Source organism: Arachis hypogaea, chromosome 5, assembly GCF_003086295.3.
Source record: "Arachis hypogaea cultivar Tifrunner chromosome 5, arahy.Tifrunner.gnm2.J5K5, whole genome shotgun sequence".
NCBI classification, from domain to species: Eukaryota; Viridiplantae; Streptophyta; class Magnoliopsida; order Fabales; family Fabaceae; genus Arachis; species Arachis hypogaea.
In genome coordinates, this window is record NC_092040.1 from 92781235 (window position 1) to 92798614 (window position 17380).

General features: G+C 29.9%; 2 protein-coding genes and 1 non-coding gene across 3 annotated transcripts; 2 read left to right on the forward strand and 1 right to left on the reverse strand.

The window, feature by feature from the left end:
• Positions 1–769: 769 nt before the first annotated feature.
• LOC112799765 (secretory carrier-associated membrane protein) lies at positions 770–3323 on the reverse strand. The gene is made up of 8 exons (XR_003818888.2): positions 3189–3323; positions 2558–2566; positions 2264–2437; positions 2116–2178; positions 1962–1996; positions 1590–1709; positions 962–1024; positions 770–846 (listed from the first exon to the last, which is right to left on the reverse strand). It is a non-coding gene; the product is annotated as a secretory carrier-associated membrane protein (transcript).
• Positions 3324–6741: 3418 nt separating this feature from the next.
• On the forward strand, positions 6742–11430 carry LOC112799766 (polygalacturonase At1g48100-like). The gene is made up of 7 exons (XM_072196034.1): positions 6742–6927; positions 8276–8407; positions 8709–8859; positions 9313–9341; positions 9776–9983; positions 10429–10619; positions 10911–11430. Exons 1-7 carry the CDS (start codon positions 6742–6744, stop codon positions 11325–11327), a joined length of 1314 nt encoding a protein of 437 aa, XP_072052135.1. The 3' UTR covers positions 11328–11430.
• A 984-nt stretch (positions 11431–12414) lies between these two features.
• On the forward strand, positions 12415–15917 carry LOC112801959 (ADP-ribosylation factor 1). Its single transcript, XM_025844927.3, has 7 exons — positions 12415–12590; positions 12798–12964; positions 13591–13661; positions 14234–14353; positions 14655–14773; positions 15405–15486; positions 15677–15917. Exons 2-7 carry the CDS (start codon positions 12817–12819, stop codon positions 15680–15682), a joined length of 546 nt encoding a protein of 181 aa, XP_025700712.1. The 5' UTR covers positions 12415–12590; positions 12798–12816; the 3' UTR covers positions 15683–15917.
• Positions 15918–17380: the final 1463 nt, after the last annotated feature.

Sequence of the window (17380 nt, forward strand, 5' to 3'; positions counted from 1 at the left end):
AGGAACCACTCAATAATTTATATAAAACGGGTGCATATATAAAATTTGAGTTTAATTTCTGGTAATTAATCATATGCTAATTTAATTAAGTTAGTTCCTCACATATATTTTGGGAAAGGACAAACTATTAGTCTTTATACTTTTTTTTTGTCTTTTTGAAAAGGAAGAACAAACTAAATTGTAGAAAATTTCAAAAAATAATAAAAGCTAATTTGTCTTTTTATTTGTCACTTTCTTTTTTTTTTATCTAAAGACTAGTTATCTACAATATAACTGTTAATTTGCGACGTTTTATTTAGGAATTTGTCGCCAAATGAAATTTCAGCAGTTCCACAAGCGTTGGCTATTAGAGAGTGGAGATTTGATTTTGCGACGGTTCCAATGAACCACTGACACAACCGCAACAAATCAGGTTGGCGATTTTGTGGCGGTTGCAGAACCGCCGCTATTTTAGTCAGTGAATTTAAAAAATTGCGACGATTTTGAAACCGCCACAAATTTATGTGGTTTTTTAAAAAAATTGCGACGATTTTGAACCGACGCAATTTCATATACGAGCTTAAAATAAAACCTGTCCAACTACAATAATTTATACCATTTTTCTTTTTTATAACCTATTTTCTTTACATCATATTTATTAAACTTGAGATATTAACATAAAAAAATACTAAATAAACAATATTAAACTCGTAGATAATTCCAAAACATTAACTAAAAAAATATTATTTATAAATTATTTACTGAAAAAATATTGAACAATACAAAATTACTATGCTAAGAAAATTCTATTAGCTCCAAGAACCCCTGTTATAAAGTAGATAATAACAAGAAACCGTATTTTTACACCTACAAAAGAATAGAAAAGGCCAAGTTCCATGTGCATAGAATTTGAAAATGTTAGAATTTTCATTCTAGCTTTTCAATACTCAGAAATATTCTTATTTTATATCTCTAAACTGGCCTTGACCCTTAATTCAAGCTGCAGTGACAGCTACAATGTTCCATGTTAGGCACAAGGCTAATCCTGAAAAATATCACTTTTTATGAATGGTCGTGGACTACATATTATCCTTACAACTTCATGGTAAAATGAATGATATAACATGACATATGAATAAATATAATAATATATATCACATATACATTCCATAGTGAATCATGTCTTATCAAGCCATTATTTTACTCAAAGAAGGGAGAAAATGTTTGTTCAAGCCTAACATGTTAATGGTTTTGATGCTCATAAAACTAGCTTATCAGTACTTAACCTCTCCACTTTATTTTTTTTATTTATTATAAATCGTTCATTTCAAAATATTTTGGGGGAAAAAGAATAAAATGTTCCATGTTGCCAGCAAAAGATGTAAAGTGATAGCTAATGATAACAATTTAGAAGAATTCCCCTTTTTTTTGGTGCAAAAAATATTTCTTTCATTTTCATTAAATTTTACATACAAAAAAATTTCTAGAACAAAATCTTCTTAAAGAATGGAAATAAAGTAACAAGAAAAATAATAATAATAAACATACATAAAACACCTTCAAATACTCCGACAGAGAGGGAGAGAAAAAGAAAGAGAGGAGTAACATACCTAACAGTGTAGTAAATGCAACGTATTGCAGTCTTTGAAGATGATTGAAATTTCATTAGCAATGTCATGACGGATAATGGAAAAAAAAGTGGCCAATTCTTCTCCCCAATAACAATTCCAATTGCAAAATAGAATCTAATACATGAAGCACAAAATTTGAATAGCAAAAGAAACATATAGTTTTTAAAAAGGATAAAACATGGAATTTAATCCATTATCAAAAAATCCATCACTAAGTTTACAAAATAAGCAAAACAAGCCAAAGCATTAAATACAAGATGTCTCATAGTTGCTTATTCCAGTAATTTAATCCAAATCAGCAAACATTAAGGTCTTCCAAAAATGGTGCCATAAAGAAAACGTATACATTGAGCTCGTGCAACTGCTTCTTCTTTTCTTTTCAGTTCCTATATTTTTGATATATCAAATGAAATAAGATGCACGTTAGTTTTCATGTTATCAGGTTATGGTTACCAATCATGGAAACTCCAAACTAAGTAAAACCATCAAACATCCAGGTATATACCTGTTCCATTCTTCTCAATTCAGCCTCCTTGGATTGGAGTTCCTTCTCCTTCTTTTTCATATCCTAAATTTGAAATAGATTAAAAAAACAATCAATCCTAGAAACAATACACAAAATACACATATAAATGAAGCAGGAATTCAAGAACCTAAATACAAATCGTCGATGAATCAAGAGGTATATTAATAGTCGCACCAAAGCCATAATTGTAATCAACGGGTTCCGGCTTCAGAGGTGGAAGCCTTGAATTTGTGGCAGGGGCAACAGTTCCAGGATTTTGACAATTGTCGAACATTAATATAGAGCATAAGTTGGGAATTATCTGTTCAGAATTCTACCCGCAAGTAAAAGCATCTAACAATTATACTCTCCAAAAATAAAATTTGTCAATAAGCTAGAGATTGTATTCCATTCCAGCCAAAGATCAACCATACTATCATACAGCTATAACCTGCACATTTTCAAATAATAGTTTCTTTGCAGTCTCACAAACTAAATTATTATCATTAGCTTTCTAGTTGATATTCAAGAATAATTGGTTTAATATTTCTTTTCTTTCATTAAGAATGGTTTTTGAAAATCTCTTCAAAACCCTACCTCATATGGTATGATTACTTCATCTTGATTCAATCAAAAACATCAGTCATTATACTCAATTGCAAAGATAGCTTCATAATCCAAAACTAAAAATGGCCATGGATCAATGTCACTTTTTTTCGAATCACTATCACATTAGCATACAAATAGTTAGATAGATCATAGATATGTGAAGAAGCACAGACTTCAATGTAGAAGTTAGAGGCATAAAGAACATTGGCCTGAGTAGTTTAATCAACAAAAAAGAAAGGATCTGAATTCTGATTTCACTCACAGTTTCATTATATATATATATATATATATTGGTATGCAATAAACCTATCACTAACTATTGGTATGCGAAGTCCCTATCACCAACACAAAATAAAACATTAAATTGATACCAAATCAAGAAGAAAAGGATTAATGTAGACTAATTTGAATTATGAATCCAAAAAGAAAATAGAACAAAACTGAAAGAGGGGTTTTGTACATACTAGTAATCTAAACAAAGAAGTTGATCGACGATGGACCCACCGACAATGGGAAGCACGATGCAGCTGGTACGATGGGCGGAAAGAAACAGCGGCAAGGATTTGTGCACGAAGATGTGTTTTGCGCCTCTGCCCCATTCGTGTTCGAGTAAAATCACACAAGTGCTGAGATAGAGAGTTTCAATCACAGAATAATCTAAGTTCATTCCATGATAGGAATGAAATTGCCACACAATGCTAAATGAAACTTTCAAATTATAGAAACAAAATCCAAATTCTATTTGAACTGTTCTCAATAAAATAATAGTTAATTAAATTGAAAGAAAGATCTTCGATCTAAAATGGAAGTGAATTGAATTAAAAAAAATAGGGAACATGGTGATAATATTTGGAAGGGAAAACTATAGCATCAAGAAGGGGAGAATAAGAATACATCAAAGACCTCAAAGCAGAGTGTCTCTTCTATTTTCTTCTATTTTGTTTAATTTTCTAAATCACAGTTTAGCTTATTAGCCTCCGGAATAAGTTCAGCTCACATAAGGAAAAGGAAGAACCTGTGATGTGTGGTGGAGGCGACGAGAGTGACAACAACAGAAGTCGAAGGAAATAGTGGCAGATTCGAACCACGCACAACATATGAGGAGATGACGCTCAGATATGGCTGAAGAGACGAAACAGAGGAACATGTTGTCACAGATTGCAGAAGCAGCATTAATGAAGCTCGAGAAAGGAGGGTTAGGGTTAGCAGGGCTTGGGGGCTTTTTTCGAAAGGGAAAAATAGGATAAAGGTGCATGTAACGAGGCTGACAGCAATAAAGGTTCATAAGATAGTAGAGGAAAATATGGCCACGAACAATGCAAAAGGACTTAGGGAGGAGAAACAAAGATGGTGATGGGAGCTTCTGAAAGAGAAAAAACAGAATCTTAATTGAGAGAGAAGAAATTGGTCTAACCCTGAGAGTAAAGTTAAAGGCAGACAGCTTATTTAGCATCGGTTCTTATTCCAACCGCCGACAAATCGGGACGTATAGCTACTCTTTTTAACACTATCGTCAAACTGCGATCAAATAGCCAGAAAACTTGCAGATAGTAACACTTTCACTAGCCGCCTTGAATTAGCTGTTGCTATTTGACGCGTCTCTTGTAGTGATACGAAAGAAACTATTTTAAATATTTACTCTTTTAATTAATATTTACATGATTGATCAATAATATTTTTACTAAAACTCATCACTATTAGATTACCTTTTATAATCATAAAGCCTTTTGTGACAAAAAAAATTTCTCTACATATTTGTTACATTACAAATAGAATCTTTAGGATTACTGATGAATTCAGTGACCAATTTTTTCAGTTGGTAATTAACGACAAATTTAGACCAAGTAGTAATGAAAAAAATGAAAAATTTTAGCTACGAATAAAGTGTTAACCACAAAAACTGTTGCTATATCATATCATGCCATATGGTGGAAGCTTTAAAGGCATCTAGTTAGCAACATATTTGATACTAAACTGTCAAACTCAAACGATGTCTTGTAATATTTGTAGTAGCGACAAATCTATTTTAAAAATCGGTCGCTAATTAGTTGGTGCCAAAATGCTATGTTTTCCTAAAAATATTAACGAAAATCTAAATTTCCATCACTAAAAATACATGGCTACTGCGGGTAAAAGATTTTTAAGAAATCTAATTCAAATTAATAACTTGGGATTTATTTTATTAATTTAGGAACTGTCATATTATGCTTTGGCCTATTAAAGACAGTTAAATCTAATTTATTATAAATTTGTTTTATTTATTATAAAATAAGGAACGAAGATATAAGAGAGAGAGTTGGAGTAACACCCATTGTGAAAAAGATGGTTGAATCGCGTCTCAGGTGATTTGGACATGTGAGAAGAAGACTAATAGAATACCTAATCAGGATGGTGGATGAGATGGAAAATGGACAAGGGGCGAAAGGCAGAGAAAGACCTAAGAAGACCATTGTTCATGAGGTGGTCAAACGAGATCTACATGTAAACGGTCTCTCTGTAGTCATGATACATGACAGAACACAATGACATCGTATGATTCATGTGTAGCCGACCCTACCTAGTGGGACAAGGCTTTGTTGTTGTTGTTGTTGTTTGTATTATAATATTGATTATTTCATTAATAACTTCATTTTTATAAAATGATTTTTTGTTACATAATTAAAAGATTAAATTTTGTAATAAATTAAAAATTTGCTTTGGTTCAAAATTGAAATTCAGAAAGATCCTTTTATTCTTATTGCCAGTATTTGTTTTCCCTTATTAACTCTAACCTTTGTAATTGTGAGTTTTGTCATGAAATAATTTATTTTAAAATATTAAACTAATTATAGGACATCTCTAATTATAATAAGTTGTAACTACTTGCTTGTGTATATAATTCTTTTCTACTAAAGCATATATACAAATTAAATCCATACTTATAAAACTATGTTGTGCTAATCGTTATAGACTTAATGTCATTGAAAATTCAGTACAAAAGGGGTTGAAATCGATTGTTTATTACGTGTATACCGAGAGATATTAGGCATCATTATTAATATTTAGTGTGTACGATAAAACTTTGAAGCCAAGTAACAATAATAACCTCATAATAAGTTAATAACTGAATTCATCAGTAGCCTTTACGTACTCAATTAATAAAAAAAATCAAAATTGAAAAAAAAATCAGCAGCCTTAGCAAGTGACAAATTAAGTTGATGAATATTGTTGGTCAACGAAAAGATTATTATAGTAACTAGTAAGTGCATGGCGGCGTGAACGTAATGTCTACTAGATCAAAATTTGTTGCTAATTGATTGCTACATATACAATTCAAAATTAAAACTCTTAATATTTGTTTCAGCAAATTATTAGTAAATTATCTACTAGATCAACAAAAGTTATTTAAAAGAAATACTTATTATTTATCTTTTTTGCAAATCACATCATTGATGATAAGTATGTTTCAATTAATTAGAATTTGAAAAAAAAAATCTTGTATTATGTTCAAATATTGATTGTTATAGTTTAGGATATTATAAGACCATTATTATTCCAATAGTTATATATTAGGAGTTGTTAGCACTATCTAAACATTATAAGTTAGTAACCAATTTAGAAAATTTAAATAATGTGATTAAATAATAAAGAGGTAAAAAATAAAAAAATTTAAAAAAATAGCTTTAAAAGAGCTAGGTAAAATAATTATAAAAAAGAGGCAACTTATAAAGATTTGTTTATTATATCAAGTATTCCAACTTCTAAGTCGTGAGTTATCAACTAAATCACCACTTGTAATATATATAGAGTGTTATGTCAATTTAAAATAGAGAAAAAATAAATATAATAACGAATAGAAAAAATAGCAACAATAATTGGACATCCCTCTTCCTATTGTATGTTGCATGCATGCAATCAAGTTCCATTTTCTTATAAATACAGCATCAATTTCCTTCTTCTGAATATATGAAAAACATACACACACACACACAAAATATTCGTTATTCTGTATATAATTATAATCTCTATATTTAAAAAATGAAGTGGGTTGTGAACCAATTCACCTTTGCGTTGATTATTATTGCAACAATAGTGTTTTCAGCCTTTCCTTCAAGCTGTAGTGATGAACATTATTCATCAGCTGCACCTAACAACTCTGATCCTACCACTTTTAATGTCTTAGACTATGGTGCCAAAGGTGATGGTCGTGCAGATGACACTAAGGTAATTAATAAAATTATTTTTCGTATCGAATGTTATTATATGTTCCTCATTAAATTTCATGAGTTTTTAGAATAAACATATTTTTTATGACGGCTTAATAAATGAAATTTAATAAAATTATTAATAAACCTTTTTCAATACTTGTTTGAGATGAAATTTTTTTTTCTATCTATTAATATTCTTTATTATAAAGTTAACCGACATTTCTATTGTAATACCTGGTCCTGTTTAATTTGTAGCAATTGGTTTGGTTACAAAAAAATTATTTAATGCTATTAGTATTATAATACAAGGGAGACGAGAATTAGCGACTTTTTTTTTTTTTAGAATTTTATGGTGGTTTTAAACTAAAATTGTCGTAAAATAGACTACAATAATTTAGGAATTGCTATCTTTTAACGCGTGAAAAACTGAAAATTAAAATTTTTATGGTAGTTTTTAACGATTATTGATGTAATCGCCGTAATATTAGAATATCCTATCTATTTGTAAATAATTGAATAATCATTAAGAATATATGTAAAAAAATATTTTAAACATGTTAAAAATTAAAAGGAGAACTATTGTATTTTTTTAGATTAATATCTTTTCATATATAGTTCTAGTTTTTCTTTCCTAGTACATGTATATAATTATAAATTTCAAATTATAAATATATTCATATCCTTAGTCATATATGTTTGCCATCACTACTAAAATTTTGCAGAACAAATTATTTAAAAATTTGCAAAAAAGTCTCATTGATTAAATGGAACTAATTACAAGATTTAGTTACACATGATAAAATTACTAATATAATTAAAAAAGTCTTTATAATAAAAAAATATAATATAAAGTTTAAATTTTTAATATATTTATTGTGTATGTCTTAAAATAAAATATTTAAATTTTTTTATTGTTAACAACTTTAACATGTGTATTTAAGACATATATTAGCTAAATCTTTAATTATATAATGTTCTATTGTATGTATTATAACATATATTTGTTATCAATCCTCTAAAATAAAATTATTTTTTAATTTATGGTTAGTTACAAAAATATTCAATGTTAATTAAACATAATGACTAATTTCTTGTTATCTTATAGGTCTCTTGATTTAAAACACAATTGATCTGAAATTTTAAAACTTTTTCATATTCAAGAGGAGAATGAATCATCATCAATGCCTGATTAGACTAATAATAGCATCAGTCAACGGGTTAAAATTATATTGTTTAAATACTAAATTTTGTTTAATTTAAAAATAAAACTTCTCATATATTATTATAAACCATATATTAAGTGTGGCATAGTTATTCTATTAACTATCAATCAACATGGTATTATTACCACTCCAAAAAAAAAGGCCTTTGAAGATGCATGGGAAGCAGCTTGCAAGATAGATTCCTCAACAATGGTTGTTCCTTCTGGCAAAGTGTTCTTGATCAAACCAATATCCTTTGCAGGCCCTAATTGTAGACAAAACATTGTTTTTCAGGTGATGATTGATGATGATGAGTTACTTTATTACTTTTTTCTATTGTTATAAATGTTTAAGGTAAAAACTTACGTGCAGTTGTCTTTACTATGTGAAGTTGATATTTAAAAATTGTTAGATAATTTGATAAATTTGACTAAATTACGGTCTAATTAATAATTTTCAACTATCAACTTCACATAAAGATAACTGCATGTGAGTCTTCATAATTGTTTAAATCCTTATTTTAATTTTACCATATATGTAACCCATGCATATTTAATAATATTTCTTTTTTTTTTCTAATAAAAAAATAATGAAGTTGGATGGGAAAATCATTGCACCCACAGACCCTAAATCTTGGGGCTCAGGGAGCTTGAAATGGATTGAGTTCACAAAGCTTAATAAGATTACAATAAAGGGTAAAGGTGTCATTGATGGTCAAGGCTCTGTTTGGTGGAATAATGATGATGATTCATCCGTAGAAGAATCAACCACATCTCCTTTTTCGGTAAATAAATTTATATAAATTTATTTGTATAAATTTATAAACTAATCAAAATTCAAGAGAAAAAAAAGGGTTTCAACTATATATTGGAACCAAGTTGTAAAATCACATTTTTTAATAGTTAAAAACAAAATCCACCCCTAAATATAATAATATGTCAATGGTTAATGTGTAAAAAATTAAAAGAAGAAAAACCCTGTCATATATCCTTATTCAAATTATTACTTCACATATAGAGTAATAATATAAATATGAGTTCTTTAATTGATTTCTGGAAATAAATTTTATGATTTTTATAATAACAACTCCATCCCCTCCTTTTGAATTGTCTTTATCGATCTTTCTTTCAGTTTTAGTACTTTTTACTGAATATTATATTAATAATCTCACAATTATGTCAAATAGGTGCTTCCAAGCAGTGGAAAATTACCAAGCACTAAACCAACGGTAAGCATCGCACTTACAATTAACCTTTTTTTTTTTAATGGAACAAAAATCCTCATAATGTATGTCTTCTATTTCTTTATATATAATAATAATGGAGGCAGCTAGAGTATATATATTATTATAGAGTTTAATTTGTTGCAAGTTTTATTTTAATTGGGGTTAGTTAGGAGGTTATTATTATAGAAGTTCATTGCATTTTTTATATTCTCTTATTTTTAAATTAATTTAGACTGATTGAGTGATTAATTTATTCATATTCTTAAAAAGAATTGAGAGTTTAAATTTTATTTTGTACATGTAAAATTTATTGTTTAATGATAAATTCTTAAATAGAATTTAAATTCACAATAAATTAGTGTTCAATAATTAAGTTTGTATTTAATCTATTATATTTCTCTTTCTTTCTATTTATTATTTTCAACACATGCATGCAGGCACTTAGATTCTATGGAAGCGACGGTGTAACAGTGACAGGCATAACAATTCAGAATAGTCAACAAATGCATCTAAAATTTGATTCATGCACAAATGTTCAAGTTTTTGATATCAAAATTTCATCACCTGGTGATAGCCCCAACACAGATGGAATCCACTTGCAAGAATCCCAGAATGTGGTCCTCCATAGCAGTACACTTGCTTGTGGTAATTTTCATGCATTCAAATATTTTAAAGTGTATATACCATTTAAAATTGAGTAATTTTAGGTAATCAAAATTTTTCGGCCAATATTAACTAAGTTTTTAAAATTAATTTTAACTAATTTATTTATCTTAAATTGACTAATTTTGACTAATTAAAAATTAATTTTTTTAAATTTAGGTAAAATCTCTAGCATCTTTTATATCTTTACGTGATGAGGATAATTGTAAATATTTTTATCTAGGTTCTTATACCAAAAACAATAATTTTTATTTTTATTTTAAATTATTAATTATTTTGTTGCCAATAGTTCAGAACTGCATTATTTTACTCTATAAAGTACTCAATAACAAGAACTTTAGAAAAGGCATATTCAATTTTCAGTTTTTCATCATGATCCTAATAATAAATTAAATGTGTTATTACAATATAGTTAATTATATTTCAGGAGATGATTGTGTGTCTATACAAACCGGATGTTCCAACATATTCATACACGACCTCAATTGTGGACCAAGTCATGGTATCAGCATTGGAGGCCTAGGAAAGGATAACACCAAAGCCTTTGTTTCAAATGTCACTGTCCAAAATATTAATATCCAAAATTCCCTAACTGCTGTCAGAATCAAGTCATGGCAGGTATATATTAATTAATTAATTACCATATACATGCATATATACATAGGTCATCCTATTACGACTATATTACGATAATTATGATATTTTAAAAAATATTATTTAAAAAAATATTACTAAAGTATAAAAAAATATAACTTTAATAATTTTAATAATATTTATATAATCACTATAATAACTGTAACACATTCATACTAAAATCTACCTACCTACATACATACCCTAGCTTAGTTAATTGAGTGTATATTATTTAACCGAATTTGTTGCATGAAAATCACATACATATATATGCAGGGAGGATCTGGGTCATGCAAAAATGTAATGTTTTCCAACATCCAAGTTTCCGATGCTGAGACTCCTATAATAATTGATCAATACTACTGTGACAACAGCAAGTGCAAGAATTCCACGTCAGCAGTGGCAGTATCAGCAATAAACTATGTTAATATCAAAGGAACATACACAAAGGAACCTGTCCGTTTTGCATGTAGTGATAGCGTACCTTGTAGTGGCCTAACCCTTGATACCATAAGCTTGGAACCTAGTAAAGGGGTTAAGGATAGTGCTCCATTCTGTTGGAAAGCATCTGGCAAATTGAACACCAAAACGGTACCTCCAATTACTTGTCTACAGCAGAGTAGCAACACATTCAAATTAGGGATTCATATGTTAACCAGCAAAGGTTTTAATTTTCTTAGAGAATTATTATAAAGTATTATTCGTATGGAGATTCGTTTTTACATGAAGATGATACTCAACGAGAATAGTTTTGTATTTATATTTTCATCAAATTTTAACTCATGTTTATGAATAATGTTGTGTATTAAGCTCTTTTGGGATATATACTTTGGCTACTTTATTTTCTGTTGAATAAATTTTAACACAGTTTTTATTTATATAAAAGTATTATTTATATACTAAAATTAATTATTATGTATTATGTATAAATATATATGTAATTTAACTTATTTTTAATATATATTTTATATTTTAATGTATATACTACACTAATGATTAATTTTAGTATGCACCTAATATGATGATTGTTTATAAATGTATCTTCTCATTTTAGAGTTGCCAATATTGTACTAACAAGTACCTTAAAAACAATTGTTAAGGTTATTTACATTAGAAGTTATTATTAATATTATTTGTAATAAATACACTATTAAACCGTTGTAAACTTTAAAGTTTAGATTTTCAATAAAATTCTTATAAAATTTACAATAAAATACTTTATATTAGACACCTTAATAAATACTCTCATAAAATTTTCTTTATTTTTATGTACCACAAATAATTCTTATTCTCCATTGACAAAGAAACAATTTCTAGTGCTCATTTCTTTCTTAAAACTAATTTTGTGGATATCAAATTATAAAAATTGTTGACCAAAAAAAGAAAAGGCTTAATTCACTCTCCACCTCAGATTTCACTCCTTCAATTTTTTCCCCAAAAAAGGAATATCATGGATAATAGACCTTTCACTTTTAAACCAAATCGGTCCAACCCCAAAGAAAAGATTTTTGTGAATTTTTAGTTAAATAACACAACATATACGAGCGTTGCTTTTATAGAAAACAAAAAAACAGAAAGAGAGATAGAGAATCAATACCTCGAATCCAAAAAATAAATTTGAATTGGTCGGATGGTCAATTTATTTATTTGATCAAGTGTCAAAAGTTCGAATCCTACTTTATATATGTAACTATTTATTGGTTAATGACAAATTGTTAAATAAAATTTAAATTCGTCCCGGATTAGAGGATACTTAAGCAACAAAAAAAACTACTTTCATCCAAAGAAGAAAAAAATCAATACGACGGCGTATTATCGGCAATTGTGATTCACTCAATTAAATAGCGGTTTTAAAGAGAAATTCTCTCTCTTTCTCGTTGTGTGTTTTTCCGTATCTCGAATCGCTCTTCTCTGCAACGCCAAAAGCTCCTTCGAAAACCTCGACTACGAGAAGAGGTAACTAACAATCCAAATCCAATCGATCCACCTCCGATTTTCAATTACTTTTATTCCTTTCTCATATCTAAACTCAAATTCATATCATAATTTAAAAGAGAAAACCACAAACGGCGATTTGAATTTCTGATCCATTATTTTTTATGGATCTATGTGGAATTAGTTGCTTTGATGAGAATGAAATTTTGATTTTGATCTGAGTTTCAGTGATTGAAGCTTTGAAGGGATGGGGTTGACGTTCACGAAGCTGTTCAGCAGGCTCTTCGCGAAGAAGGAGATGAGGATTCTGATGGTTGGTCTTGATGCCGCTGGTAAGACTACAATCCTCTACAAGCTCAAGCTCGGAGAGATCGTCACCACTATCCCCACCATTGGTCAGTATTCTCCTTTCACGCCGTTTGATCTATGTAGCCGATCCCGCCTTTCTTGTTGTTCTTTGTGTGTTTCTGCATCGAATGTTATAGATAGAGAAAGTTAGGGCTTTAAGAGAAATGATCATAAAATTCCTACAAATTGAAAATCTTGCTCACATCTATTAAATAAATAGGTCATGGATATTGTACAAATTACAACACATGCTGTTGTTCGAGTGGAATTTTGAATTAGGTTAGGAGAATTATTGTTAGGCTTAGCGTTAGGGGAGGCTATATCAATATTCAATACTTGTACAGGAATAAGTTATGTCTCATACTAGATCCATCATCCATCTGGCATGAAAGTGGAAACTTATTAGTTGAAATGAATACATGTGCTTAAGCTAAAGTACCTTATAAAAGATCTGGCCTCTGTGGATTTCTGATTAAAATTTGCAAAAGATTATTTACATTTTCCTGATGTATGGGAAAAAGAATGAACTGTTTGATTAACATTATGGTAGACATTGTTGTATTATGTTTGTTCGAGCAGTATTTGCTCTTGGTAGATAACTAAGGTTGCCAATGTTAGGCTCAAATATATAAGCCTAAAGTAATTGGGACTCATTTTTTTTCTCTCTCTGCAGGATTTAATGTTGAGACCGTGGAGTACAAGAACATCAGCTTCACTGTGTGGGATGTTGGTGGTCAGGACAAGGTATAATGGCTTTCCTTGTCTACTTACCATTTAGGCTTCTTAGTTCCCTCTGGTGGCAGAGAGCTTATTGAAGTTATGTGTTTATGATTTGGAATCATAAACCGTCTTTAAGCCTCCGTTTGATTGTTGAAGAAAATTGAGGATTCTATGCCAATTTGAAGCTGGTTTCTCTGTTTCTTATCAAGGTTTGGTCTGGGTGGAAGTGTATTGCTTCTTTATTATTTTGGTAATGCATATTGGGGTTTTAGGCATGGGTATGTGTAATTTGCATGTTTTAAGCCTGTAACTGTTATTGAGTGACAAGGAGAAGAATAAAAATCGAAATGGAAGGGGAATGCGTCATGGTCATTCATGTTGTGATTGCTTTAGTTCCACACGTTGCTTAATCATATCAGTCTACTAAGATGATGTATGCATTTTTCAGCTGATGGTGAATATTTATCTTTCCAGCAAGTTTTATGCATTAATTATGGATGTGGAATGTTTGCCTAGTGTTATAGTACCAATTTGGAACAGTTTTAACCATGATAGGCGTTATATGATTGTTGAATAATATTATTTTCTATCTGTAGATCCGTCCATTGTGGAGGCACTACTTCCAGAACACTCAGGGTCTTATTTTTGTGGTTGATAGCAATGACAGAGATCGAGTAGTTGAAGCAAGGGATGAGTTGCACAGGATGTTGAATGAGGTATATGGTTTTGATAGCTATGGTTTTGGTGCCATTACTCAATATTATCCTTTTTATCTATTTATTTACTCAACATTATCCTTTGTTATCTATTTTTTCCAATTGTCCTTTTATGCCCTTGCAACTGATGTGGAATGGGGTATATATGGTTTTATGGCCTTTAAAGCTTGTCACACACATATACAGACAAAACAGACATTCTTTATCGGAATATTTTGTCACTTGTTAAACTTTGTCCTGGAAATGATTTTTTGGGGGAATTTATAACATTGATGTGTGAATCTGGTTGTTTTTGTTTCAGGATGAACTGAGGGATGCTGTTTTACTTGTTTTTGCCAACAAACAAGATCTTCCTAATGCAATGAATGCTGCTGAAATTACTGACAAGCTTGGACTTCATTCACTCCGCCAACGCCACTGGTATTGAGATCTTACATTTTCCATTTAAATCAAATGTGTAATTTCCAAGGAGTCACAATTGCAATTCTTACAATCTTTGTTATTTTGTCGGTGTAAGGTGTTTGACTCTGCTCAAACCCTCAACTGTTGTCTTAGGTTTAGTTTGGTAAAGCTTTTACGTTTTAAAAGTAGTTTATAAAAGTTAACTTTTAAAATATGGCTTTTTTAAAAGTTGTAGCATTTATGTTTGGAAAATCAAATTAAAAATAGCTTTTAATAAATACAAGCAATATCAATTGCATTTGGTAAAATAGCTTTTAAAATTTAAAAATACTATAATAGACATAAATGTAAGCATTAAATTTGAAAATTAGTTAACATATAAGGTTATATTAGACTTTTAAATTTTGAAAAGTACAAGTCAACTTTGAAAAGCTCTATCTTAGCTACTTTCAAAAGTACCTTGATCTTTTAAAAGTTGCAAGCATAAACACATGGTCTTTTTTGTTTACCAAACACAAAATAAGGAGTTTGAGCTTTTAAAAAGCAGAAGCACCTTTTCTAAAAGCTTTATCAAACCAAGCCTTAGAATGATGATTTTGTTATAAAGTATAAACTACTCATTCTCATGCAATGACATTATTCATTTCAGGTACATCCAGAGCACTTGTGCAACCTCTGGAGAGGGTCTCTACGAGGGTTTGGACTGGCTTTCCAACAACATCGCCAGCAAGGTAAGTCACATTGCTGTAGTGCAATCTTATTAAGAGCATGATGCATTTTTTGTTAACGGCATATGTCAATAGAATTATCGGTATTCTCCTTGGAAGTTTGTGCTGTAATTGCTTTAGCAGTAAACTCTCTTTTCGATAGTTCATAACATGATGAGTGATGACTGCTACTCTTATCCGTTAATTTTTGTAGGCATGAGACTTGAAAAATTTTGGTGTGGTCTGGTAATTCCACGCTTGTGTGGCGGTTCGTGGAGAAGGATGGTGTTTACCTTTCAAGTGAATGGATGTAATAGCAGAATGTTTTGTTAGAAATATTATCCACTTCACTCTGTAACTTGGGTTTGTACCTTGTATGATTGCTTAAATTAGCTAATACTTTTAGCTATGATTGGAACTCTTGCAATCTCATTTGGCTACCACCTTTTATCGTCTTTTCATTTGTTAGTTTGATTATCAGTTGCTTATTTCTGTGTTCTTGTTGTTTTGCTGGCCAAAAATAGGATGCTTTAAATGCTCTCGTATTGGGTCAACATCATAGATTAGAGAAGCCGAGTCGCATCCAATGTTATCTTAGAGTGGCAATTTCATTCTTTATATAACTTTTATAAACAAAAGCAATTAGATGAATTGTCATTTCATTCGGGTATCAATACTCATAAATTGACAAATATCTCATATAAAACCCGTCTCTCTTACCAACATAACACACTCTTGAATTGAGTCATCCACGTATGTTCATCTTTCTTTTCCTTCTCTTTTTTCCGTCTTTGCCAACGCCGCCTTATACACCAACCATACTCCTCTCTCATCAAAGTATAGAGATGGTAAGGGGAAGACAGAATTATGGCGTGCTCTTGTTTGAAAATAGCATAATTATCAAATGTCTCTCTTGAAAATTGATATTTTAAAAGAAAAATTATCTGTTGACAGTATTAATCAACACTTTTTTTTTTGTTTTACATTTAAATTAACACTAACTAATTTTCTCATTTTTATATATTAAAAGTATTCGTTTCCTAACATTTTCCATCTTAGTGTACGATGGAATCATGGACATGAGTTGGAAAATGTTCATTTGAAACTTAAAAAGGAGCTAACAACAAACAATTATAAGGGAAGAGAGTGGCAAAAACAATTCCTGTTAGCTGTTATAATTGAGACAATCGCGATTCTTTCACTACTTTTGTGGAAGAAGGTTGTCGATTCACTCGATTGTCTCGATTATTCTTTTTTTTTTTAAAAAAATGCTATTTTGGCAATCAGATACTACAATTCATTTTATAACATTAGTCATACGAACATGCATGTAAGTTAGTCATTTAACACATTACTTTGTAATGTTAATAAGTAAAAGTCTGTAAATTATTTAATAGAGCCTCTTCCATTCAAATTTACACAAACCCATATAAAAATTTTTATCTTGACGACCGTACAAACTTACACAAGATAAGCCTTAGGCTGAACTTGTCGAAGTAAATTACAAAACTCTATTGTCAAAATATCATTTTCCATTGTTTAAATAGCATAGCTGATTCACAAAACAATATAATATCCAACATTTACATCACTAATAGAATTACATAAAAATCAATCCTAGTTTTTCACTTGCTCCTATTCTTATGTTTCGACCTACCCCACGGACACATACTTTGTTTTCCAGGTCCACATTTCGCCACCTATTTCTTTCTCCTAACCCTTGTTCCCTATTGTTACAAAACAGTACTTCATAAAACTTTCAAGCGTGAGTGCCTAACTTTTCATTCATATCCCCTTAGCCTTAAGATTACTATTACTTCGAATAGAAAATTAAGCTTTTTTTTTATTCACGGTATCTCTCAATCTGGTAGACCAATGACTAATCCGTCGCGGATCGAAACTCTATTTAATAATTTTT

Coding starts and splice junctions, on each gene's coding strand:
- LOC112799766 (XM_072196034.1), top strand. CDS start 6,742: ATGAAGTGGGTTGTGAACCAATTCACCTTTGCGTTGATTATTATTGCA. Junction 8,860..9,312: donor TTGGTGGAATAATGATGATG/ATTCATCCGTAG, acceptor TGCTTCCAAGCA/GTGGAAAATTACCAAGCACT. Junction 9,342..9,775: donor TACCAAGCACTAAACCAACG/GTAAGCATCGCA, acceptor ACATGCATGCAG/GCACTTAGATTCTATGGAAG.
- LOC112801959 (XM_025844927.3), top strand. CDS start 12,817: ATGGGGTTGACGTTCACGAAGCTGTTCAGCAGGCTCTTCGCGAAGAAG. Junction 12,965..13,590: donor CACCACTATCCCCACCATTG/GTCAGTATTCTC, acceptor CTCTCTCTGCAG/GATTTAATGTTGAGACCGTG. Junction 13,662..14,233: donor ATGTTGGTGGTCAGGACAAG/GTATAATGGCTT, acceptor TTCTATCTGTAG/ATCCGTCCATTGTGGAGGCA.